This window comes from Pseudophryne corroboree, chromosome 9 (genome assembly GCF_028390025.1).
Source record: "Pseudophryne corroboree isolate aPseCor3 chromosome 9, aPseCor3.hap2, whole genome shotgun sequence".
Classification (NCBI taxonomy): Eukaryota; Metazoa; Chordata; class Amphibia; order Anura; family Myobatrachidae; genus Pseudophryne; species Pseudophryne corroboree.
In genome coordinates this window covers 336,922,122-336,947,807 of record NC_086452.1, presented here as the reverse complement: position 1 = coordinate 336,947,807, position 25,686 = coordinate 336,922,122, and the positions used below count along the sequence as shown (strand labels likewise).

Sequence of the window (25,686 nt, the reverse complement as noted above, 5' to 3'; positions counted from 1 at the left end):
TCTGCTATATCCGTTCTCTGCCTGAAAAAAAAAACGATACACAGCACAGTCAGTCACACAGTGTGACTCAGTCTGTGTGCACTCAGCTCAGCCCAGTGTGCTGCACAGTCATCAATGTATAAATTAAAAGCTTATAATTAATTGTGGGGGAGACTGGGGAGCACTGCAGGTTGTTAGCAGGAGCCAGGAGTACAATTATATTAATTAACAGTGCACACTTTTGCTGCAGGAGTGGTGACCAGTGCCTGACCACCAGTATAGTATTGTTGTATACTACTAATATCTCTTTAAATATCAACCAGTCTATATTAGCAGCAGACACAGTACAGTGCGGTAGTTCACGGCTGTGGCTACCTCTGTGTCGGCACACGGCAGGCAGTCCGTCCGACCAGAATTGTATTATTTATTATTATATACCTACCACCTAACCGTGGTTTTTTTTTTCATTCTTTATACCGTCATAGTGTCATCCTAATTGTTACGAGTATACTACTATCTCTTTATCAACCAGTGTACAGTGCGGTAGTTCACGGCTGTGGCTACCTCTGTGTCGGCACACGGCAGGCAGTCCGTCCGACCAGAATTGTATTATTTATTATTATATACCTACCACCTAACCGTGGTTTTTTTTTCATTCTTTATACCGTCATAGTGTCATCCTAATTGTTACGAGTATACTACTATCTCTTTATCAACCAGTGTACAGTGCGGTAGTTCACGGCTGTGGCTACCTCTGTGTCGGCACACGGCAGGCAGTCCGTCCGACCAGAATTGTATTATTTATTATTATATACCTACCACCTAACCGTGGTTTTTTTTTTCATTCTTTATACCGTCATAGTGTCATCCTAATTGTTACGAGTATACTACTATCTCTTTATCAACCAGTGTACAGTGCGGTAGTTCACGGCTGTGGCTACCTCTGTGTCGGCACACGGCAGGCAGTCCGTCCGACCAGAATTGTATTATTTATTATTATATACCTACCACCTAACCGTGGTTTTTTTTTTCATTCTTTATACCGTCATAGTGTCATCCTAATTGTTACGAGTATACTACTATCTCTTTATCAACCAGTGTACAGTGCGGTAGTTCACGGCTGTGGCTACCTCTGTGTCGGCACACGGCAGGCAGTCCGTCCGACCAGAATTGTATTATTTATTATTATATACCTACCACCTAACCGTGGTTTTTTTTTCATTCTTTATACCGTCATAGTGTCATCCTAATTGTTACGAGTATACTACTATCTCTTTATCAACCAGTGTACAGTGCGGTAGTTCACGGCTGTGGCTACCTCTGTGTCGGCACACGGCAGGCAGTCCGTCCGACCAGAATTGTATTATTTATTATTATATACCTACCACCTAACCGTGGTTTTTTTTTCATTCTTTATACCGTCATAGTGTCATCCTAATTGTTACGAGTATACTACTATCTCTTTATCAACCAGTGTACAGTGCGGTAGTTCACGGCTGTGGCTACCTCTGTGTCGGCACACGGCAGGCAGTCCGTCCGACCAGAATTGTATTATTTATTATTATATACCTACCACCTAACCGTGGTTTTTTTTTCATTCTTTATACCGTCATAGTGTCATCCTAATTGTTACGAGTATACTACTATCTCTTTATCAACCAGTGTACAGTGCGGTAGTTCACGGCTGTGGCTACCTCTGTGTCGGCAGTCGGCAGGCAGTCCGTCCATCCATAATTGTATTATTATTATAATATATACCACCTAACCGTGGTTTTTTTATACCACCTAACCGTGGCAGTCCGTCCATAATTGTATACTAGTATCCAATCCATCCATCTCCATTGTTTACCTGAGGTGCCTTTTAGTTCTGCCTATAAAATATGGAGAACAAAAAAGTTGAGGTTCCAAAATTAGGGAAAGATCAAGATCCACTTCCACCTCGTGCTGAAGCTGCTGCCACTAGTCATGGCCGAGACGATGAAATGCCAGCAACGTCGTCTGCCAAGGCCGATGCCCAATGTCATAGTACAGAGCATGTCAAATCCAAAACACCAAATATCAGAAAAAAAAGGACTCCAAAACCTAAAATAAAATTGTCGGAGGAGAAGCGTAAACTTGCCAATATGCCATTTACCACACGGAGTGGCAAGGAACGGCTGAGGCCCTGGCCTATGTTCATGGCTAGTGGTTCAGCTTCACATGAGGATGGAAGCACTCAGCCTCTCGCTAGAAAACTGAAAAGACTCAAGCTGGCAAAAGCACCGCAAAGAACTGTGCGTTCTTTGAAATCCCAAATCCACAAGGAGAGTCCAATTGTGTCGTTTGCGATGCCTGACCTTCCCAACACTGGACGTGAAGAGCATGCGCCTTCCACTATTTGCATGCCCCCTGCAAGTGCTGGAAGGAGCACCCGCAGTCCAGTTCCTGATAGTCAGATTGAAGATGTCAGTGTTGAAGTACACCAGGATGAGGAGGATATGGGTGTTGCTGGCGCTGGGGAGGAAATTGACCAGGAGGATTCTGATGGTGAGGTGGTTTGTTTAAGTCAGGCACCCGGGGAGACACCTGTTGTCCGTGGGAGGAATATGGCCGTTGACATGCCAGGTGAAAATACCAAAAAAATCAGCTCTTCGGTGTGGAGGTATTTCACCACAAATGCGGACAACAGGTGTCAAGCCGTGTGTTCCCTTTGTCAAGCTGTAATAAGTAGGGGTAAGGACGTTAACCACCTCGGAACATCCTCCCTTATACGTCACCTGCAGCGCATTCATAATAAGTCAGTGACAAGTTCAAAAACTTTGGGTGACAGCGGAAGCAGTCCACTGACCAGTAAATCCCTTCCTCTTGTAACCAAGCTCACGCAAACCACCCCACCAACTCCCTCAGTGTCAATTTCCTCCTTCCCCAGGAATGCCAATAGTCCTGCAGGCCATGTCACTGGCAAGTCTGACGAGTCCTCTCCTGCCTGGGATTCCTCCGATGCATCCTTGCGTGTAACGCCTACTGCTGCTGGCGCTGCTGTTGTTGCCGCTGGGAGTCGATGGTCATCCCAGAGGGGAAGTCGTAAGCCCACTTGTACTACTTCCAGTAAGCAATTGACTGTTCAACAGTCCTTTGCGAGGAAGATGAAATATCACAGCAGTCATCCTACTGCAAAGCGGATAACTGAGGCCTTGGCATCCTGGGTGGTGAGAAACGTGGTTCCGGTATCCATCATTACTGCAGAGCCAACTAGAGACTTGTTGGAGGTACTGTGTCCCCGGTACCAAATACCATCTAGGTTCCATTTCTCTAGGCAGGCGATACCGAAAATGTACACAGACCTCAGAAAAAGAGTCACCAGTGTCCTAAAAAATGCAGCTGTACCCAATGTCCACTTAACCACGGACATGTGGACAAGTGGAGCAGGGCAGGGTCAGGACTATATGACTGTGACAGCCCACTGGGTAGATGTATGGACTCCCGCCGCAAGAACAGCAGCGGCGGCACCAGTAGCAGCATCTCGCAAACGCCAACTCTTTCCTAGGCAGGCTACGCTTTGTATCACCGCTTTCCAGAATACGCACACAGCTGAAAACCTCTTACGGCAACTGAGGAAGATCATCGCGGAATGGCTTACCCCAATTGGACTCTCCTGTGGATTTGTGGCATCGGACAACGCCAGCAATATTGTGTGTGCATTAAATCTGGGCCAATTCCAGCACGTCCCATGTTTTGCACATACCTTGAATTTGGTGGTGCAGAATTTTTAAAAAAACGACAGGGCCGTGCAAGAGATGCTGTCGGTGGCCAGAAGAATTGCGGGACACTTTCGGCGTACAGGCACCACGTACAGAAAACTGGAGCACCACCAAAAACTACTGAACCTGCCCTGCCATCATCTGAAGCAAGAAGTGGTAACGAGGTGGAATTCAACCCTCTATATGCTTCAGAGGTTGGAGGAGCAGCAAAAGGCCATTCAAGCCTATACAATTGAGCACGATATAGTAGGTGGAATGCACCTGTCTCAAGTGCAGTGGAGAATGATTTCAACGTTGTGCAAGGTTCTGATGCCCTTTGAACTTGCCACACGTGAAGTCAGTTCAGACACTGCCAGCCTGAGTCAGGTCATTCCCCTCATCAGGCTTTTGCAGAAGAAGCTGGAGGCATTGAAGGAGGAGCTAACACGGAGCGATTCCGCTAGGCATGTGGGACTTGTGGATGCAGCCCTTAATTCGCTTAACAAGGATTCACGGGTGGTCAATCTGTTGAAATCAGAGCACTACATTTTGGCCACCGTGCTCGATCCTAGATTTAAAGCCTACCTTGGATCTCTCTTTCCGGCAGACACAGGTCTGCTGGGGTTGAAAGACCTGCTGGTGACAAAATTGTCAAGTCAAGCGGAACGCGACCTGTCAACATCTCCTCCTTCACATTCTCCCGCAACTGGGGGTGCGAGGAAAAGGCTCAGAATTCCGAGCCCACCCGCTGGCGGTGATGCAGGGCAGTCTGGAGCGACTGCTGATGCTGACATCTGGTCCGGACTGAAGGACCTGACAACGATTACGGACATGTCGTCTACTGTCACTGCATATGATTCTCTCAACATTGATAGAATGGTGGAGGATTATATGAGTGACCGCATCCAAGTAGGCACGTCACACAGTCCGTACTTATACTGGCAGGAAAAAGAGGCAATTTGGAGGCCCTTGCACAAACTGGCTTTATTCTACCTAAGTTGCCCTCCCACAAGTGTGTACTCCGAAAGAGTGTTTAGTGCCGCCGCTCACCTTGTCAGCAATCGGCGTACGAGGTTACATCCAGAAAATGTGGAGAAGATGATGTTCATTAAAATGAATTATAATCAATTCCTCCGCGGAGACATTGACCAGCAGCAATTGCCTCCACAAAGTACACAGGGAGCTGAGATGGTGGATTCCAGTGGGGACGAATTGATAATCTGTGAGGAGGGGGATGTACACGGTGATATATCGGAGGGTGAAGATGAGGTGGACATCTTGCCTCTGTAGAGCCAGTTTGTGCAAGGAGAGATTAATTGCTTCTTTTTTGGGGGGGGTCCAAACCAACCCGTCATATCAGTCACAGTCGTGTGGCAGACCCTGTCACTGAAATGATGGGTTGGTTAAAGTGTGCATGTCCTGTTTTGTTTATACAACATAAGGGTGGGTGGGAGGGCCCAAGGATAATTCCATCTTGCACCTCTTTTTTCTTTTCTTTTTCTTTGCATCATGTGCTGATTGGGGTGGGTTTTTTGGAAGGGACACCCTGCGTGACACTGCAGTGCCACTCCTAGATGGGCCCGGTGTTTGTGTCGGCCACTAGGGTCGCTAATCTTACTCACACAGCTACCTCATTGCGCCTCTTTTTTTCTTTGCGTCATGTGCTGTTTGGGGAGGGTTTTTTGGAAGGGACATCCTGCGTGACACTGCAGTGCCACTCCTAGATGTGCCCGGTGTTTGTGTCGGCCACTAGGGTCGCTAATCTTACTCACACAGTCAGCTACCTCATTGCGCCTCTTTTTTTCTTTGCGTCATGTGCTGTTTGGGGAGGGTTTTTTGGAAGGGCCATCCTGCGTGACACTGCAGTGCCACTCCTAGATGGGCCCGGTGTTTGTGTCGGCCACTAGGGTCGCTAATCTTACTCACACAGCTACCTCATTGCGCCTCTTTTTTTCTTTGCGTCATGTGCTGTTTGGGGAGGGTTTTTTGGAAGGGACATCCTGCGTGACACTGCAGTGCCACTCCTAGATGGGCCCGGTGTTTGTGTCGGCCACTAGGGTCGCTTATCTTACTCACACAGCGACCTCGGTGCAAATTTTAGGACTAAAAATAATATTGTGAGGTGTGAGGTATTCAGAATAGACTGAAAATGAGTGTAAATTATGGTTTTTGAGGTTAATAATACTTTGGGATCAAAATGACCCCCAAATTCTATGATTTAAGCTGTTTTTTAGTGTTTTTTGAAAAAAACACCCGAATCCAAAACACACCCGAATCCGACAAAAAAAATTCGGTGAGGTTTTGCCAAAACGCGTTCGAACCCAAAACACGGCCGCGGAACCGAACCCAAAACCAAAACACAAAACCCGAAAAATTTCAGGCGCTCATCTCTAGTTTTGTATCACGAACCTGAGATACCCTTGGTGTGAAGGGTAAATTGGGACATGCAGATAAGCATCTTTTATGTCCAGGGACACCATGAAGTCCCCTTCTTCCAGATTCGCTATCACTGCTCTGAGTGACTCCATCTTGAACTTGAATTTCTGTATGTACAGGTTCAAGGATTTCAGATTTAGAATAGGTCTTACCGAACCGTCCGGCTTCGGTACCACAAATAGTGTGGAATAATACCCCTTTCCCTGTTGTAGGAGGGGTACCTTGACTATCACCTGCTGAGAATACAGCTTGTGAATGGCTTCCAATACCGTCGCCCTTTCTGAGGGAGACGTTGGTAAAGCAGACTTTAGGAACCGGCGAGGGGGAGACTTTTCGAATTCCAACTTGTAACCCTGAGATACTACCTGCAGGATCCAAGGGTCCACCTGTGAGCGCGCCCACTGTGTGCTGAAAATCTTTAGTCGACCCCCCACCGCCCCTGAGTCCGCTTGCACAGCCCCAGCGTCATGCTGAGGGCTTTGTAGAAGCCGGGGAGGGCTTCTGTTCGTGGGAAGTAGTTGCTTGCTGCACCCTCTTACCCCTTCCTTTGCCTCTGGGCAAATATGACTGTCCTTTTGCCCGCTTGTTCTTATAGGAACGAAAGGACTGCGGCTGAAAAGACGGTGTCTTTTTCTGTTGGGAGGTGACCTGAGGTAAAAAAGTGGATTTTCCGGCTGTTGCCGTGGCCACCAGATCCGATAGACCGACCCCAAATAATTCCTCTCCTTTATACGGCAATACTTCCATATGCCGTTTGGAATCCGCATCACCTGACCACTGTCGCGTCCATAAACTTCTTCTGGCAGATATGGACATCGCACTTACTCTCGATGCCAGAGTGCAAATATCCCTCTGAGCATCTCGCATATAAAGAAAAGCATCCTTTAATTGCTCTATAGTCAATAAAATACTGTCCCTATCCAGGGTATCAATATTTTCAGTCAGGGAATCCGACCACACCACCCCAGCACTGCACATCCAGGCTGAGGCTATTGCTGGTCGCAGTATAACACCAGTATGTGTGTATATACTCTTCAGGGTAGTTTCCAGCCTCCTATCAGCTGGATCCTTGAGGGCGGCCGTATCAGGAGACGGTAACGCCACTTGTTTTGATAAGCGTGTGAGCGCCTTATCCACCCTAGGGGGTGTTTCCCAGCGCGCCCTAACCTCTGGTGGGAAAGGGTATAATGCCAATAACTTCTTTGAAATTAGCAGTTTTCTATCGGGGTTAACCCACGCTTCATCACACACGTCATTCAATTCCTCTGATTCTGGAAAAGCTACAGGTAGTTTTTTCACACCCCACATAATACCCCCCTTTGAGGTACCTGCAGTATCAGAGATATGCAAAGCCTCCTTCATTGCCGTGATCATATAACGTGTGGCCCTATTGGAAAATACGTTTCTTTCTTCACCGTCGACACTAGATTCATCTGTGTCGGTACCTGTGTCGACTGACTGAGGTAAGGGACGTTTTACAGCCCCTGACGGTGCCTGAGACGCCTGGACAGGTACTAACTGGTTTTCCGGCCGTCTCATGTCGTCAACTGACTTTTGCAGCGTGCTAACATTATCACGTAATTCCATAATTAAAGCCATCCATTCCGGTGTCGACTCCCTAGGGGGTGACATCACCATTACCGGCAATTGCTCCGCCTCCACACCAACATCGTCCTCATACATGTCGACACACACGTACCGACACACAGCAGACACACAGGGAATGCTCTTATCGAAGACAGGACCCCACTAGCCCTTTGGGGAGACAGAGGGAGAGTTTGCCAGCACACACCAAAGCGCTATAAAAATGTATATAAACAACCCTAAAAGGTGTTGTTTCTGTTATATGCGCTTAATATATAAAAATATCGCCAAAATATGCCCCCCTTCTCTGTTTTACCCTGTTTCTGTAGTGCAGTGCAGGGGAGAGTCCTGGGAGCCTTCCTCACAGCGGAGCTGAGCAGGAAAATGGCGCTGTGTGCTGAGAAGAATAGGCCCCGCCCCCTAAAACGGCGGGCTCTTCTCCCGGAGTTTGCGATATATGGCAGGGGTTAAATACATCCATATAGCCTCAAGGGCTATATGTGATGTATTTTAGCCATAGAAAAAGGTATTATACATTGCTGCCCAGGGCGCCCCCCCCAGCGCCCTGCACCCTCAGTGACCGCTGGTGTGAAGTGTGCCGACAACAATGGCGCACAGCTGCAGTGCTGTGCGCTACCTTATGAAGACTGAAAGTCTTCTGCCGCCTGTTTCCGGACCTCTGGACCTCTTCAACTTCGGCATCTGCAAGGGGGGTCGGCGGCACGGCTCCGGGACCGGACTCCATGGCTGGGCCTGTGTTCGATCCCTCTGGAGCTAATGGTGTCCAGTAGCCTAAGAAGCAAATCCATCCTGCACGCAGGTGAGTTCACTTCTCTCCCCTAAGTCCCTCGTAGCAGTGAGCCTGTTGCCAGCAGGACTCACTGAAAATAAGAAACCTAAAAAACTTTTTCTAAGCAGCTCTTTATGAGAGCCACCTAGATTGCACCCTGCTCGGACGGGCACAAAAACCTAACTGAGGCTTGGAGGAGGGTCATAGGGGGAGGAGCCAGTACACACCATGTGATCCTAAAAGCTTACTTTTTGTGCCCTGTCTCCTGCGGAGCCGCTATTCCCCATGGTCCTGACGGAGTCCCCAGCATCCACTAGGACGTTAGAGAAAAGAAAAAAAACATCTCTAGATGAGAGAAAGAAGGAGAAAATGAAAAAGAAAAATGTCAGGTTTGCCATTCACCAACAGGCATATCAGTGTCTATACAAAATTTCCCTTCACCAGTATTCCCATTCTCCACCCTTTGTGCATGACAAGGCACACTGCAGTTATACTGGTGTTATCCTGTTGGGATATACTGGGTTTTGGCAGAACTCTGAAGGACCTAGGCATGTGGAGTTTGAAATGTACTTAGGTCCATGTATTGTACCACCCTGTGTGAACGCAAAAGATGAAGAGGAAATTGTAGAGAAACAGAATAGAGGTTGGTGACAGATGAGTTTGTAGAGATGGAGAAGATTTTATAAAATTTTGACAACTGGATTGGGCACTACGGAGAAGTGATTCTCTACTTGGTCTACCCCCCTTAAAAAAAATTCTGTGTTTATCGTATCGCTATTGGGACTATCCCAGCCACCAATCCAGTGTCCTGTCCATCCTAAGTTCATAGGGAACCCGGTATCTGTGAGATCATTTCCTCTACCTGTGATGGACATGCATCTAGAACAGTAGAATGCGACATTAGCCTTTGAGGGGTATCTAGTATATCTTGTACTTCTTGAGCGTGGTTCTCAGGTATATCCAAGAAGACACCCTCAGGAGTACAATATATGACACACCGCATTTTGCACAATAAGTCTCTGCCGAGTAGATTAGTCGGAGCCGATGCAGCCAGCAGAAAAGAATGTTTGGTATGCAAGGGCCCTATCGTAATCTCTGCAGGTCTACTCAAAGGGTATTGTTACACTGTTCCTGTTATTCCCATTGCCCAAATCTGTGTTTTCTATATGGCTCGTGATTCCTTACTATATGTCCCTTGGTCCCGTCTATGTGTTTAATAATGTGGCTTGTGTTTTCTGTCTAGGGGGTCTATATTGACTATGTGTTCTACTACTCCTACAATCTCTGGCAAAATGCCCTTCCTTCCTACAAGTGTAACATATTATTGACCATTAGGGATCTGGGGTTTGGACTGATGGGTCTTTCCTGTATGTGCCAGTGTACTTACCGTCCTCAACCTCTCCCCCTGTTGTTCTCTGCGCCTAGCACTATTCTTGTGATGTTCAATAGCACACTCTCTAAGATTAGCTACTGTGACCCCTTTCCAATTTTGCAAAGAAGTCTGCACCCTGCCCTCAATGCCTTATTTAGCCCGTCCATTAGCACAGAGACAGCCACCTCCCATTTGCCGAATTAGTGTTTACCAGTGATCTTATCCAGATGGAGAGTTTTCTATTACTGCAAAAGACAAACAAATAAAATAAAAAAAGTTTAACAAGCTTCTAGGTCATGCAAAGTATTCATTCAATCCTTCTCATCCCGTATTAAGGGTCTGTTCATGGTCCAACAAACATTTCCGACCTCATCTTGACTAGGGGCCTAACTAGGAATGAATACTTCTTATATGGTGACTGAAAGAAATACCCGGGGGTTACCTTGTCTCTGTCCGCTTTCCTACTGGCAAATACTAATGTGCGGACAGGTTTTTCTCCATTTTTTTACGTTACTTTCTTTATTTTTTTTTGTTTTATTTTTGGGTTTTACTATATATGTACACGAATGATACCATACTTACCTGTTCCACTGGTCTCAGCCACTTCCCCCACAGGCTACTGCTCTTCTTTTACCGATTGGATACTCCTCTGGGTACATGAGAAATGGCTGAAAACAATCAGGTCACCTTCTCCTCCTAAATAAAACTTCAACATTCATTAGTACATATATAGGTTACAGTCATATTTTTCATATTTTTATTATTTTCTATAGTTTGTATGCTGGCCGTAACTGCTTCCACATCTACATATGGCGGTGTACTTGCATTCTCTTTTTTCTTCCTACTTGTTTATTGTTGCTACAAGTTCAAACAATTCTTATATTTCCATTCTTGTCTTATATGACATACCACCTGCAATACCTTAGGATCAAACTTACCAACCCCTCTTGCTGCCACAGGTTTAAACACTTTGTATGTCTGACCCTTTGTTTTCTGGATTTTATCAGACATATTCTTATCCTTAAGTTCTGCAATACCTCCGGTTCAAAGCTGCCCACCTTAGGGAATGGTACCCTATCTTTGTCAGTCATATGTAACCATTCATTGCAAAAAGCCTCCGTGTGTGAACCATATTTTTCACACATAATAAACCTCGCTGACCCTCTCGGCCGTGGCACTTCAGCCTGAACCCTGGCTAAACGTCCCTTAGTTGAGCAACTGGCTCCCATAATTGTGGGCCTTTTCCCACAAACACCAAAATACTCAATATAAGGCGACGGTGAAAGTTCTCCGAGCGCTTTCACCCACTCCCGCCCACGTTGGCCGGTACTACCACACACTGTCGATAGCGAAGGCGATGCACCCAACTTAGGGCCCCTAATTGACCTATATTTACTGGAAGTTTTTAGGAGTAACTTACCCTTTCCAGTAAAATATCTGTCGTTGGAGATTTTCCTGAGAGAGACCAGCGAAAACTCCCTATACACTTTTTATACACAAATCACGCTTGCGTATGCTCTACACAGCGCTAATGATACCGCGATTTTACGCAAAAGCTCGTAAAGGGGTATCAAGTTGCGCTTTATATCGCACCCACAAACGCGCAGTCCAATTGCACAGCGTATAGGTACTTGTTACTTATCTGCCGTACGACCACTGGAATCGAATCACAAGCTGCAAAACCTCAGCCGGAGCGTATCAAAAAACTATATGGGTCACAAAGTTCACAATTCACAATTCCCTTCCATGCTCCTGTGTAAGTCTCCTCACGACTTACGTATTTCAATCTATACTAACGCGAGTCAGCCGCCTCACGCCACCAAGCCTCCACTCACTTGGTGTACCGAACGACGGGATCCCGAATTCCGGGGTTCAAATTCACTCACTCCGCTTTCGCTCACTCAAATACACTTTGTTTTTCTGTACAGAAAATTTTCACTCGTTCTGATTGGCAGCTTTAACCCAAGAGGCAATACAGTTTAAACAAATGTTTTATACTAATCTGCTTTAGAAACCGGGTAGTTTTGTGCTATTGTAGCATGGCTACTGTCCCACCTTTTAACTAAACAACACTATTGTGTAATTTGTACTTAGCGCCCGCACTCTTACGCACTTTGCGTAAACACGCGACCGTGCGTGTCTCTTATGCTGCGTGCGCAGTCCTGTACTTTGTCCGAGACATGTGTACAAAACCATGCGTCCGCAATAAAACAAATCCCACAGCTCTATAAATGTGAACAATACTAATTACTATTGCCCACTAGACACAACTTGTTCTGTATAAACTTTTATGCAGACCTGCATTTGTGTCTTTACACTTACTTCCTTAAATACTGTTATTTCATATTTACCTATATAGCAACAAATGTATCCGGTTTCACACAGATCTATAATGACTGCAATAATCTATAATTTAAATGATATGATTCAGATTGGGTAGCTATCTTGCAGAACATACACTGATATAAATATACACATAAGTATAATAATATTATATATATGTATCATTCACTAGCCTTCTATGTGACACCTTACATCTTATTTGTATATCAAAGCTATTTGCTTTTCACTGCTAAAAAAAAAGCAGTTACACAGGTTAATTTGCATTTCAATGGCTATCCTCCCTAGTAAGCAGATTCTACAAGTCTTGGAAGGAAAAAGAAAAAGAAAAAACCTTTCTTTCCTTTTTCTATCTGTGTGCAATTTCTTACACCAAGCCAAGCATTTATCTCACCATTTACTCTCACTAGGCCCAATTGAAACTATTTGTAATTGACTATGGCATGGGTTAAATAAATGCATTGGTAACTCATAAATGGTGCTTGATGTGACAAAGGAAACTGATTGTTCTGAGCAGACTGAAAATCAGCTATTTAGAAAATGACCTTCCTAAAATAGCCACTGCTCCTCCCCCTTCCACATCCATGAGGTTTACACAAGATGGTGGACAGGCCATGTGGTTAGTCCAAAATGGAGGACAGACCATGCGGCTTCCTTTGTCACAAAGAAATCACACATTATACAAGCACCAGAAGTTATTTTAGGCCTGAGTTTTAGAAAAAAAAACTATATCAAGGCTATGCAGCAACTTTTAAATGTACTTTTAAACCTACTTAACAGATAAACAATCCAATCTGAATCAAACACAATATGACTTATTTGAATTTTGTTTTGTAACAATAAAAATAAATTTTAGCATCTTAAATATTATGAGAAACACATTGTCCCTTGAATTTTCATATCATTGGCTTACTGATAACACAACAGAACACACAGATATGATTTTCCCAGCTTCACGATGCGTCCACCACAAGCTGATCGACCACAGCGTCGTGTTTATAATGTACAGTGCATCATTAAGACCATGATATCCCGAAAGAGCCCTCATCTGTAAATACCAAATTGCTTTCTAACAAATATTTAAAATGCCCACTCTAATATATACTGCAGACGCCAGGCGCATCTTATTACCATATATGATAAAAGTGCGCTGTACATTGCAAAACACTGCATCCCATAAGAGAAAACAATACACCCACACATTATCTGAGTTCCAAGGCTCATTGATGTATATATTGCTATTAAAAGGATATGGATTCAATATATTACAATGTACAGTATACCTATAGTGACATGGTTACAACTCATACAGTAAGCAGTTAATACATAGTTACAGTTACAGCATACAATACCATTCCTTTCTCATATAAATTCGTCTCTCCATATCACTCTCTCTCTCTCTCTCTGTAAAATCATGCAGGAACTGGGCAGACAGCATCTCCATCATCATCTGGGAAAAAAACAGCCACTGCCCACTGTGTGTCTCTGTAATGTGTTATCTAGTTTTGGGGGAGGGAACCTTCTCATTCATGATGAGTCACTAGTCTGTTTGTATGCTAAACAGGTTCAGCCTTGAAGACATCAAAAGGGGCTGGCCTGAGCTTCCTATCCACTATCCCAGGGGTGGGCAATTATTTCAGCTGAGGGGCCACTTCACATTTCCTGTCAGTATCCGAGGGCCACAAACAAAATAGCAGCTCCCCCCACTTGCCAAAAATATAGGGACGTGGCTTCATGTGGAAGGGGTGTGGGCAACAAATAATACAGATTCATATAAGGCTGCACAATAGTCTCCATTATTCAAATTGCGCCACACAGCGCCACTTACACACATTACACCAGGTAGAGCTCCTTTTACACACATTACAGCAGGTAGAGCCCCCTTTTACACATTAACATTTTATTTAGGATAATTATTGCGCAGCAAGCAAATTATCCAGTGTCTTATAGCCCCTGGGGAAAGGTGTGACACAGTGATAGAACACGGGGGGTGTGACACAGTGACAGAACATGGTGGAGGTGACACAGTGACAGAACACGGGGGGGTGACACAGTGACAGAACACGGTGGGGGTGACACAGTGACAGAACATGGGGGGTGACACCAGTGGTGTCAGAAGGCGGGTGCGGGGGGTGCAACTGGCACTCGGGTGTCCCCTTTGGATGGGGTGACACCAAAGTGCCAGCTCTTCTGCTGTGACAGGAGCCGAGTGCTGCAGTGAGATAATCTCCTGCAGCACTCGGCTCCTGTCACAGATAAGAGCCGGCACACACACAGTCCAGTCTCCGGGGTCAGCCAGCATCTTTGGGGAAGCTGGACATGCCCCCGGAGCGAAAGAGAAAAGACCCACCAGGCCACGCCCCTTCTAAATTAGGTCACACCCACTTTTCGGGTGCCACGCGGCCCGAGCGGGGGGGGGGGGGTGTAATAGTACAGAGTGCGCTCCGGGTGTCACCACACCCGGTGATGCCTCTGGGCGACGCGGTGACAGAACACGGTGGGGTTGACAGTGACAGAACACGGCGGGGGTGACGCAGTGACAGAACACAGGGGGGTGACACAGTGACAGAACACGAGGGGGGGGTGACACAGTGACAGAACACGGGGGGTGATAGTGACAGAACACAGGGGGTGTGACACAGTGACAGAACACGGGAGGGGGGGGACAGTGACAGAACACGGGGGGGGGGGACAGTGACAGAACATGGGGGGGGTGACACTGTGACAGAACACGGGGGGGGACAATGACAGAACATGGGGAGTGTGACACTGTGACAGAACACGGGGATGACACAGTGACAGAACACGGGGGGGGGGGTGACACAGTGACAGAACACGGGGGGGGGGGACAGTGACAGAACATGGGGGGTGTGACACTGTGACAGAACACGGGGATGACACGGTGACAGAACATGGGGGGGTGACACTGTGACAGAACACGGGGATGACACGGTGACAGAACATGGGGGTGACATGGTGACAGAACACAGGAGGGGATGGTACAGCGAGAGCTAAAGTTCTCTCCCCGCAACCTAAAAAAAGTCTGACGCCACTGCCCGCACACACAAATATACACACACTATCACACACACACACACACACACTCTCTCATAGACACACTTTCTTTCACTTTTCCCATTTACTTACTGATCTGGCTGGCAGTGGCAGGAAGGATGGATCTGTAGCAGTTTGCCTCTTGTCCCGTGTAGCTCCTCCCCCTGAGGTCCCTGTAGCCCCGCCCCCCATCGGCACATAGCTCCACCCCCTTTCGGCTGAACACAGCCGTTGTCACTGTGGACGGGAGGAGGAGGCTTCTACAACGCAGCAGGGGAGAGAGGCGCCGCTGGCAGCTTGGAGGTACTGCAGTGCTGAGCAATGACAAGCAGCTCAGCCGGTCGGGCCGCTTGTCATTACTCGCTGTTGGGAGCCAGTGGGCCGGGCAGGATCGGTTTGCGGGCCGCATCCGGCCCGCGGGCCGTATTTTGCCCACCCCTACACTATCCTAATAAGAGTGATTTTTGCTTTCATACATTTAATTATAACTATTTGTTGCAATGTCCTACAACTTAATAACAAGTATCAAATTAATCTACACATTAATCTGCTTGCTTTGATACCAAATATGACAGGTGTATCTTGCTTCGTTCAAATAATACACATACATGACATTACTTCATTATATAATTTTAAATCATTATGATGTCTGGCGCTTGATATTATTATAATTATGTACTGTATGAAATAAGTGTTGAATCCATCTCTGTTGCATGTCCGTGTAAATGCGTGTGTTACCATATATTGCTGTGCTCGCTGCGCGTATTTGCAAGTATAGCGACTTATATGTGTGTAGAGTTTGTATGTTCTTTTTATGTAATATTTTTGACTTCGACAGGGGTAGAGAGGGCTGTTTCCAACACTGTGCAAGGGCAGCTCTGGTTGCAATACAGATATGACCTAGGACATAATGTTCAAGAGGGCTATAAGGGATGAAGGAGTCAGGGACACATTTAATACCGTATTAATGAGCCCAAATATTGCTTCCCAAAACTCTTTTAAAAGAGGGCAAGACCAAAACACATGTCCAACTTCCCCACAAAGGCGCCAACAGTATTTCGAGTAAGAGAGCCATATCGTGTGTAACCTGTCGGGTGTAAGGTATAATCTGTGCAATAACTTTACATGCATTTCAGAATGATTTAAGCATTTGGACATTTTGTAGGTAGACTGGAATATTTTCTGCCATTGAGTTTCTGATATAACCTGACCAATGTCCAGTTCCCATCGCTTTTGAGCATTAGATTTGGGAGCAGGCATCAGTTCCAGTAATATTTTGTACCAGAAAGCTATATCCCCACTACTATCTTTAGTAAAAAGTCGGCTTAACACGGAAGTTATAAGGGGATTTGAGGAGGGAGCTGTAGAGGAAAGGCTATTCCACCAATGTTGAATTTGATAGTACTGTAGTCTCTCAGAGCTAGGTAGAAAGAAAGTTTCCTGGAGACACGCAAAAGAACTAAGCAAAGTCCCATCTAACAGGTCTCCTAACAAAGTAATCCCCCTGGAATACCAGTTTGTAAGATTAAGGTTGGGAATAAGGTTGGCTACTATACGTAGTGAGATCAGAGCCAAGTTATGAAAGGTAGTGGACAATCTAAAGGTAAACTTATCCCATGCCTGTAAGGTCACACAGGTGGAGGGGAGGAGATGCAGAGATTTCGGGCGGAGAGGTTTGGGTAACCAGAACAAGTCTCTTAAGGGAAAACGTGGGCAGGCCAGGTCCTCCAGACACGTTCACTCTAATCCCACGTGCACACTACAGTAGGCTTTAATGTGGGCTAAAAGGCAGGCTTCCCTATAAGTCGCTAAGTCAGGCATATTTAGGTCACCTTTACTTTTTGGCAGGCACATTCGTGAGCGAGCTAATTTGGGCGGATGGGCCGACCACAAGTAGCGAATCAATATGGAGTTAAATTTATCCAAATATTTTTTGGGAAAAGCATAGGGGATAGTTCTAAAAAGGTACATTAGCTTGGGGAGCAGGGACTTCTTAAAAGCAGCCAAGCGTCCAAGCCAAGATATGTCATATGTAGGCCACAATTTAGTTAATAAGGATAACGAATTGAGGAGCGACAGAAGATTAGCCTCAAAAACAGCAGAAGAGAATGAGGAAATGTGGATGCCTAGATAACGTATTGAGGTAGTCTGCCAATTATATGGGTAAAGGGCACGAAGAGAAGCAATAGAGTGAGAAAGATTGATAGGAAGAGCATCAGTTTTTGTGGTATTCAATTTATAGTAGGACGCTGACGAGAATTTATCTAGAATGTCATGCAAATGGGGGAGGGTAGTACATGGATTAGTTACAAACAATAGGACATCGTCTGCAAATAAGCACAATTTATGGGGAGAATGGCCGACTTGCAATCCGGGGAAAAAGGGGGTCGACACGAATTCTAGCAGCTAGTGGTTCTATTGCTAAAACAAAAATGAGGGGAGAGAGAGGGCAACCCTGGCGGGTACCATTAGAGATAGAAAAGGAGTTAGACAAGAATCCATTACTAAAGACTCGGGCCATCGGGGAGCTATATAAAACCAATATAGACGACAAAATTTAGTCCCGGAAACCGAATTTCACTAATGCTTTACGCATGTATAGCCAGTTTAGACGATCAAACGCCTTCTCTGCGTCAAGGGATAGCAAGAGAAGGCCCTTACCGTCAGGCAAAGAGTCTACCAGGTTAAATACTCTACGTGTATTGTCAGACGCTTGCCTGCCAGGTACGAACCCGACCTGATCCGGGTGAACCAAGTTAAGAAGGAAAGCGTTTAGACGGGCCGCTATCAATTTAGCATATATCTTAATATCACTACAATAGCGCAATAGGACGGTAGTTCTGACAGAAAGATGGGTCCTTATCAGGTTTAGGGATTGTGACAATTTGGGCCTCCAACATCTCTGTTGGAAGAGTAGCACGAGCAGTTATATCATTAAAGACCGTAACTAGAGAGGGAATTAGAAGGTCCTGAAAAGTGGAATAGAAATCATTAATAAAGCCATCGAGGCCAGGGGCTTTTCCCTTGGGAAGAGACCTAATGGCACTAGATACTTCCACAGACGACCAAGGGGCATTCAAGGATTCCAGTTGATCTGCGGAAAGCGAGGGTAGCTACAAGTCTGCCAAGAATGAAGTAATAGATGAAATGGTTGGGGGACAGAAGAGTCAGAGGAAAGATTGTACAATTGAGAATAAAAGGTAGCAAATTGATTGGAGATGTCTAGGGGGTTGGAAAGTTTGGTGTCGGAAGAGAGCACAATATGCCTAATCCTATTCCTTGCCTGCTGCACACGGAGTTTATGGGCAAGCATTCTACCTGATCTATTGCCAGCTAGATAGAACTTCTGACGCAATCTGTTTAAGGAGGCCCGAGTGGCAGCCATAACTAAATTCTGCAGTTGGGAACGGACAACAGCCAACTCCTTACGTAAACTTTTTGTGTAATTTATTTTTATCCTCGAGCTCCTTTAATTTGGTTTCAAGATCAGCTTGCCATTGAGAATTTTGTCTTTTAAGTATCGACAGGCCTTGTATCGCCGCCCCACTAGCCACCACCTTAAGTGCACACCAATAGTTCAGAGTGGACGTGTCCGATGGGTGGTTGAATTCCTCATATGACAGTATACTATCTGCAATGGCTTTTTTTGACACAGGGTCAAGTAATAAATGAGGAAAAGGCTCCAGGGGCAGGGTGGGGTAAACTGATTATTAATATCCCATTTAAGAATTATCGGGGCATGGTCCGACCAAGTTATAGGGAGAATGTCTATGGATCTGATGAATTGTAGAGTCCATTTATCAGAGAATATAAAATCAATGCGATAGTAGGAGTTGTGTACTAGAGAGTAATATGTGTATTCGCGACCAGAGGAATTATGCTCACGCAATATATCATAAAGGTCAAATTCGGTTAAGAGGTTACGGAAAGACAAAGACAGGGTGTTGCAGGAGGGCATACGGGAGGTCAAGGATTTAGGGGACTTGTCTAGCTTAGGGTCAAGCACTAAGTTAAAGTCACCTAAGACGAGAAGAGAGCCTTTACAGACTTTCTGTATGGCTATACAAAGTTTACGGGAAAAGGAGGCTTGGTTGGAGTTAGGTGCATATGCGGATACCAGAGTAACTAGTTTATCGTCTAAGAGACCAGTTAAAATCAGGTAGCGGCCATTTTTATCAGCCACTTGTGTATGTCATGAAAATTAAATCGTATTCCTAAAGAGAATAGCTACACCATTCCTCTTAAAGGGACCATTAGCAAAATAACTAAGGGGTAATCTACGATCTTTCAGGATAGGAGGACCAAGAGAGGAGAAGTGGGTCTCCTGTAAAGCTACTATATCTACATTATGTTTGGCAAAATACCGCAGGGCTAACCGTCTTTTGTTAGGGGAGTTCAACCCCTTAACATTCATGGAAAGGACATGGATCATGGGGGGATATAAAGAGGCACAGCAGAAAATACGTTATACAGCATATACCACAATGAAATATTAAAACAGATAGGGTGGATAGGGAGGTGAAGGAACAAGAAAAAAGGGAAAAATAAACCAAAACAGCCCAGTGCACCGGGCCGGTGCAACTACTGCAAGGGAAAAGGAAAGTTGCATAAGTGTAACAGTGAGGGGGAACATGTGACCCAGCACCACCACCCATTTAAACCCAGTATAACAACAATATTACCAATGCATACCTGAAACAAAATAAACAAATCGAGACAACATAGAAACTTGGAAAGTGGGACCTTTCCAGCAAGACCCCAACGGGATACTCACATGTAAGCGTCTTATAATAAAAACCGGGCAACATTGAGTATCAAGCAGGAGTCCGCCAAACTATAAAGTCCATAAGTCCTACCAACATATAGAGAGACGATCTTCAAGTAACAGCCCAGTCAGCCGACAGGGCAGGCCGCTTCTCGGACTCAGAAGGCAGATTGACAGAAATGTCCCAATCCATTAACAACTTGACTCCAGCATCCAGGGAGGAGACCATGTACGAAGAGCTATCATAAGAGATAATCAACTTAACTAGAAAGCCCCATCTGTAGGTAATTTCTTGAGCACGTAGAGCTGAAGTAATTGGGGCCAATGATCTCCATTTGGCAATAGTCAGCGCAGAGAAGTCCGGGAATAGCTGCAACCCGCCCAGGGCATCAGAAGCAGAATCTCCTGCAATTCTACCTGCTTTAAGGATATGTTACTTCGTAGTAAAGAAATGGACCCTCAAAAGTGTATCTCTCGGCAGGGATGAAGGAACGGTGCGTGGCCTCGGCAAACGGTGGATTCTGTCGATTAACAGATTTCTGGGTTCCGCATCTGGCAGGAGCTTCCGAAATAGGGAAAGAGCATAATCCTCCAGTTCAGAGTTTGACACCGAGTCAGGTATGTCCCTGATCTTGAGATTATTACATCTCGAGCAATCCTCCATATCTGCGATCTTATCTTTAAATGCATCAAGGTCGCTCTGCTGCTGATCGTGAGCAGTAATGAGGTCGTTGTGAGACGCTACCAGTTCCTCCATTTTCCGTTCTAGATGGTCCATGTGGTCTCCGATAGCACCAAGTTCAGACTTGACCTTGCGTATAGCAGCCACGAGGTCCTGTGTTAACTCAGTCTTAAACGCAGATAGCGCGTCGTAGACTGTCCGAACTGTCAAAGGAGTGTCAGACTCAGGGTGAAACCCAGGTACAGAGTGGGGACTCTGGGATTTGCTCGCCGGAGAAAAAGGGACAGGAGATTTCGGTATAGGATTGGTAGGGAGTGCAGCTTTCTGGGTCGGGAAGGACACCTTCGGGGGAAGTACCCTTTAGCTTTTTTCGGGGGCGTTGCGATATACCACGGGCTCTGGGATAAGGAGCCAATACAGAGAAAAAAAAATCCAGTGGTGAAACAGTTCAGGTAAGCAGAATAGGGAGAATAATTCCGGTTACATGATATTCAAAATTGTGAAAAAGCTTAGCAGATTCAGGGAGGAGATATAGTAAAGCAGGGCAGGGCACTCCTCAAGTTATATGTGACTCCCCAGGACTACACAGTAGTGCCTCACACACAGCTATGCAGACAGGACTGTGGGGAAAGACCTGTGGGGAGCCAACATCCACCGGGCAACCCATTAGAGCTCTCTCTGTACTATTAGTATATCACTGCGGAAGAGCCTCCTGTACTATTAAGGGGCTAAAGGCAAACAGGGGGGGCGAGGAGTGGTAGGGCTGTACAAAACTCACTCTTCTCTGTCTCACTCCTGTGACTCCCAATAGCTCCAGGGTCTCCTGTCAGGCTGTGCAGAGAGAAGGCTGTGGGATAGGGCACACAGGGAGGGTCTCAGGGGTGGCCAGAGGCAATGGTGATGTGTGCCTGCTCTTTCCCCAACAACCGCGCCAGCGGAGCCTCACCGGTGGGCTGTAGCCGCTACTGTAGGCCGCGGCTTCCAGTCACGGGTAGGCTAGAACTTGCCGGCTCCGCTGCGGGATCCCGGACCAAGAAGGCAGCCTCAGGGGCACAGGAGAGCGGACCCAGGCGGCGGTGAGCCCCAGGAATCGGCGGTTACCGGCGGCAGTGCAGGAGCTCCTGAGAGACCCTGCCTCAACGGAGTCCTGCTAGGCCATGCTCCTCCACCTGTGGATATTTTTAAATGTGCAGTGAGTAATGAGTGCACCTGTGCACCTGCTAGGTGAGCTGGAAAACGTGACCTCTTGGTAGCTCTCGAGGACCAGGGTTGGCTAACACTGGTGTAGGGGATGTACATGCCCACATGGCACTGGTCACAGCTCCTCTGCTTTTCACTATAGGCCCTTGATCATTTTTAGCCCCTGGCTCTCATGACCCTTAATCCAGCCCTGAGTGACTCGAAACACCCGGTAACTACAGTAAACAGTGCTTTATAACTTTTACTGATCTAGATCAATGTGTAACCAACTGGAGCATTAGAGGCAATGGAGGATTTAGGGGTCAGGTTGCCCCCAGGCACAACCGTAATAGACTCCTTCTAATTTTATTATTTTCTATGGTTATAAGCACTCATTTGTCAATTGGTAGTTTAATATCCTATATAATAAAAGGCTAATGCTGCTCCTCACTTCTATGGGGGGAATTCAAGTGTTGTACATGCCAGCGGCCACTAGATGGCGCCCAATGGAACAATTCAAGTGTTGCAGCCGTCGGCACTGACATTATTAATGTGTTGTTCCATCATTTTGACAGGCTGGTAGCTAGTAACAGGAGGTCAACAGTCAACACCATAGATGTGACAGTCAGAAGGTTGACATGGTCAAAAGGTCGACAGTCAAAAGGTTGTCAGTTAAAATGTAGACAGGGTCTAATGGTTGATAGGGTCAAAAGGTCATCATATGGTCGACACATGGTTTATACTGTAGGGTTTTTCATGTTTTACAACTGTTCCTGCATTTACTATCCATGTCACAAACTATTACCTGTAGTAACCTTGTGGTGAGCACAGCAGAGCAGAGTGAGCTACTAAGCCCGCGAGGGGACTCATTTCAACAAATTTACTATCCGTGTCTCAAACTATCACCTTTAGCAACCTTGTGGTGAGTGAAGCGGAGCGAGTGGACACATTTCTACAAATTTGGGTAAAATAATGTGTAAAAACACAATAACATCTCCATTTTTTTGTCGACCTTTTGACCCTGTCGACCTTTTGACTGTTGACCTTTTGACCCTGTCGACCTTTTGACTGTTGACATTTTGTCTGTCGATATGTTGACCCTGTCGACCCTACGGCGTAGACCTAATGACTGCCTATCTTTTTAATGTCTATCTTCTGTATCACACCCGCTAGTAACATAATAATAAAACAATCCATAAGCTATAACATTTTATTTTAATTATATAATCATATTTACAAATTAGGACAGCTTGCAGAGGCCAACGTCCTACTTGTCTGTATCCCACTTATGATGGCTTACGGTACAGTGGTAATATTATGTACTGTAGTTACTGGTATAGTAAATCTCGGACTGACAATCATAATACAAGTGTCCAAGTGCTGCCTCCAGCAAGTGGCGCTTCATGTGCCTAATGGTAACTTCACCCTGATGCAGTAGAAACGCCAAAATGATTTGTGTAAAACATCCCTCTATATGAAACAATGTTTATGTATTCAGCTTGTCTTACGTATATATATATGTATATGTATAGGTTGGCCTGCATAGAAGTCATGCATCGGAGAGGATGGATGACATCTCTACGATTTCAAACAGGCAGGTGTTATCCCAGAGTTACACTGTTACAACGAGAGAAGTCAACCTCATACAGTGCTCAAGAGATGAACAAATGGAGGAAGTGATTCAAATGAACAGGGATTTGGAAGAAGAGTTGAGTAAAACTGAGAAAGTTCTGGTTTACCTGGAGGAGAGTAACCAGCGACTGATCAGGGAGCAGGCGGAGATGAGGAGGAAAGTTGAAGATGTCCAACAAGCGGTTCTGGCATGTTATGGGAAAGTAAAGGACTTAGAGAAAAAATCCAGCAAAGTCCCTGCTCTCCAGATCCATATAGACCAGCTGGAGACTGAGCTACAGTATTACAGGTAAGTGAGACAATTACAGTGATAAGTTTATAATGTGCAGCTTACAACATTGATTATTAAAGTAAAAATGCCGCCAGCATCATTTCTGAGCATAAGCTTCCTTCATTCCAGATATTACAGAACACAAATTCACGCTGGTAATTTCATGGGCATCAAAGAAAAGAGAGACCCGCCACTGGCATAAACCAGTAGGCTTTTCAGTACCTCAATTAAGCACTATTATTAATGATTTTGGAGTCTTTATACCTCTGGGAGTTAACACATTTTCAAGCAAAAGAAAGAAATCAATACCTGTTATATCTGCTGCAGGTTCCTGCCTCAGGCTCCATGACTGTAAAATGAATCTGTATATTATATCCATACACAAGAACAGGCATTACATCTAAAATCGTCTTTTATAAATAGGATTAAATCCAGCTCCTGCTTACCATACATCTGCATTGCTGTAATGTCTTTGCCAGTGAATTGACTGCAATTGGACCTGGTTATCTACATGTATATGCTGAGTAGATGCCAATTATTGGGTTTCATATTAACTTACGAGACTCTTTTTATCTAGTTTTGAAATTGGCAGAAATTTTTCAGTTTGTTAATGTTTTAGTTCATAATCATTATGCATACATTTTGGTGGTATGTGAGCCTGATTGATCAGCAGACTGCTTTAATACCACTGGGCGTATCTATCAAGGGACGAAAGGCTTATTGCCTGTACGTCAATGGGTTGCCACTGGAAAGTGTGGGCTTCAAAATCTGCTACATATGCTTGAACTGGATATCTGACTTATAAATGTGCATCTCTGCAGTAATTGTAAATTCATTTTTATTGTAAATCTCTGCAGTAACTATAAATTGTGATGCCTCCCCCCTACATTATAATCCCCAAGATTTTAATTCATGAATTTACAGTATATGACTATCTATGTAGAATGTTCCTGTTGTACAAATCCATTCTATTTACTGCTTTAGCAGAACACATATTTAATAGTATCTCTGCATGACGTGTACTAACCTGTTGGTGGTTGCATGAAAATTGGCTGTGATTGTGGAAGCATTGTTTACATGGTGGGTCTTTGTCCATATTCAGAACTGCACACATCTGTGCACCCATCCACTTGAAAAAGTAGCCATGATCACTAGCAGTGTGTATGTGCACCAACCCTTGTTGCAAGTGATCCGTCCAATTCTCTTTGTGTCAGCCCCTCAAACAAGTCATCACATTGAGGAAGCAGAGCTGCTGGGACCAGGAAGAAGAATAGGGATGGCCATCAAAGGTATCAATGGATGGTGCCATGCATGCTTAGCATGAATGGTATGAAACCGTTAGTGGGAAAACATCGATAGTGTAATTCATTGATGGACATCCCTGCATGTTGAAGAGAGCAGGCAGCAGTAGGGGAGTGATTGTGGCTTAATGGTGTGCCAGGTGTGGGCTATGCCTCATTTCCCCGTGCCAGCCAAATAAAAACATTGCTCCCTTTCTGCCATTGATGGTGGAGATCCAATTGTAAATCAATGATGGTTGCTAACCATTGATGGTCGATGGCCATCCCTTGAGCAGCTGTGAATCAGCACCATAATTTCCGTCTCCTACGAGTGACTTTGAGCAGGGTATTTATTCATTCTAAATTAAGTAGATGATCTCTTTGTAGATCCTTCGGTGCAATTAATAAGAGGAATAGAGGTAATTAGGAATGATTCACAATTTGGGTGCCTTGTGGGTCTTGGCAGAAGATTAAAACAACTTAAGGAATCATAGTGACCCTGTGCTTTTGGGAGACTGATATACAGTACTAAAAGATCACAAAAAGAACACTTTGTTTATGTTCTGGTATTCCTGTAACAGAGCAATAAAAGCCAAGGTTTAG

At 45.3% G+C, this 25,686-nt stretch overlaps 1 protein-coding gene across 1 annotated transcript in view; it reads left to right on the top strand.

Moving 5' to 3' along the window:
- Positions 1–25,686, top strand: part of EFCC1 (EF-hand and coiled-coil domain containing 1) — a 261,847-nt gene that overhangs the window by 52,803 nt on the left and 183,358 nt on the right. Inside the window, exon 2 of the mRNA XM_063940588.1 lies at positions 23,433–23,821. Within this exon, the coding sequence (XP_063796658.1) occupies positions 23,433–23,821 (389 nt within the window). The remainder of the gene's footprint in view (positions 1–23,432; positions 23,822–25,686) is intronic.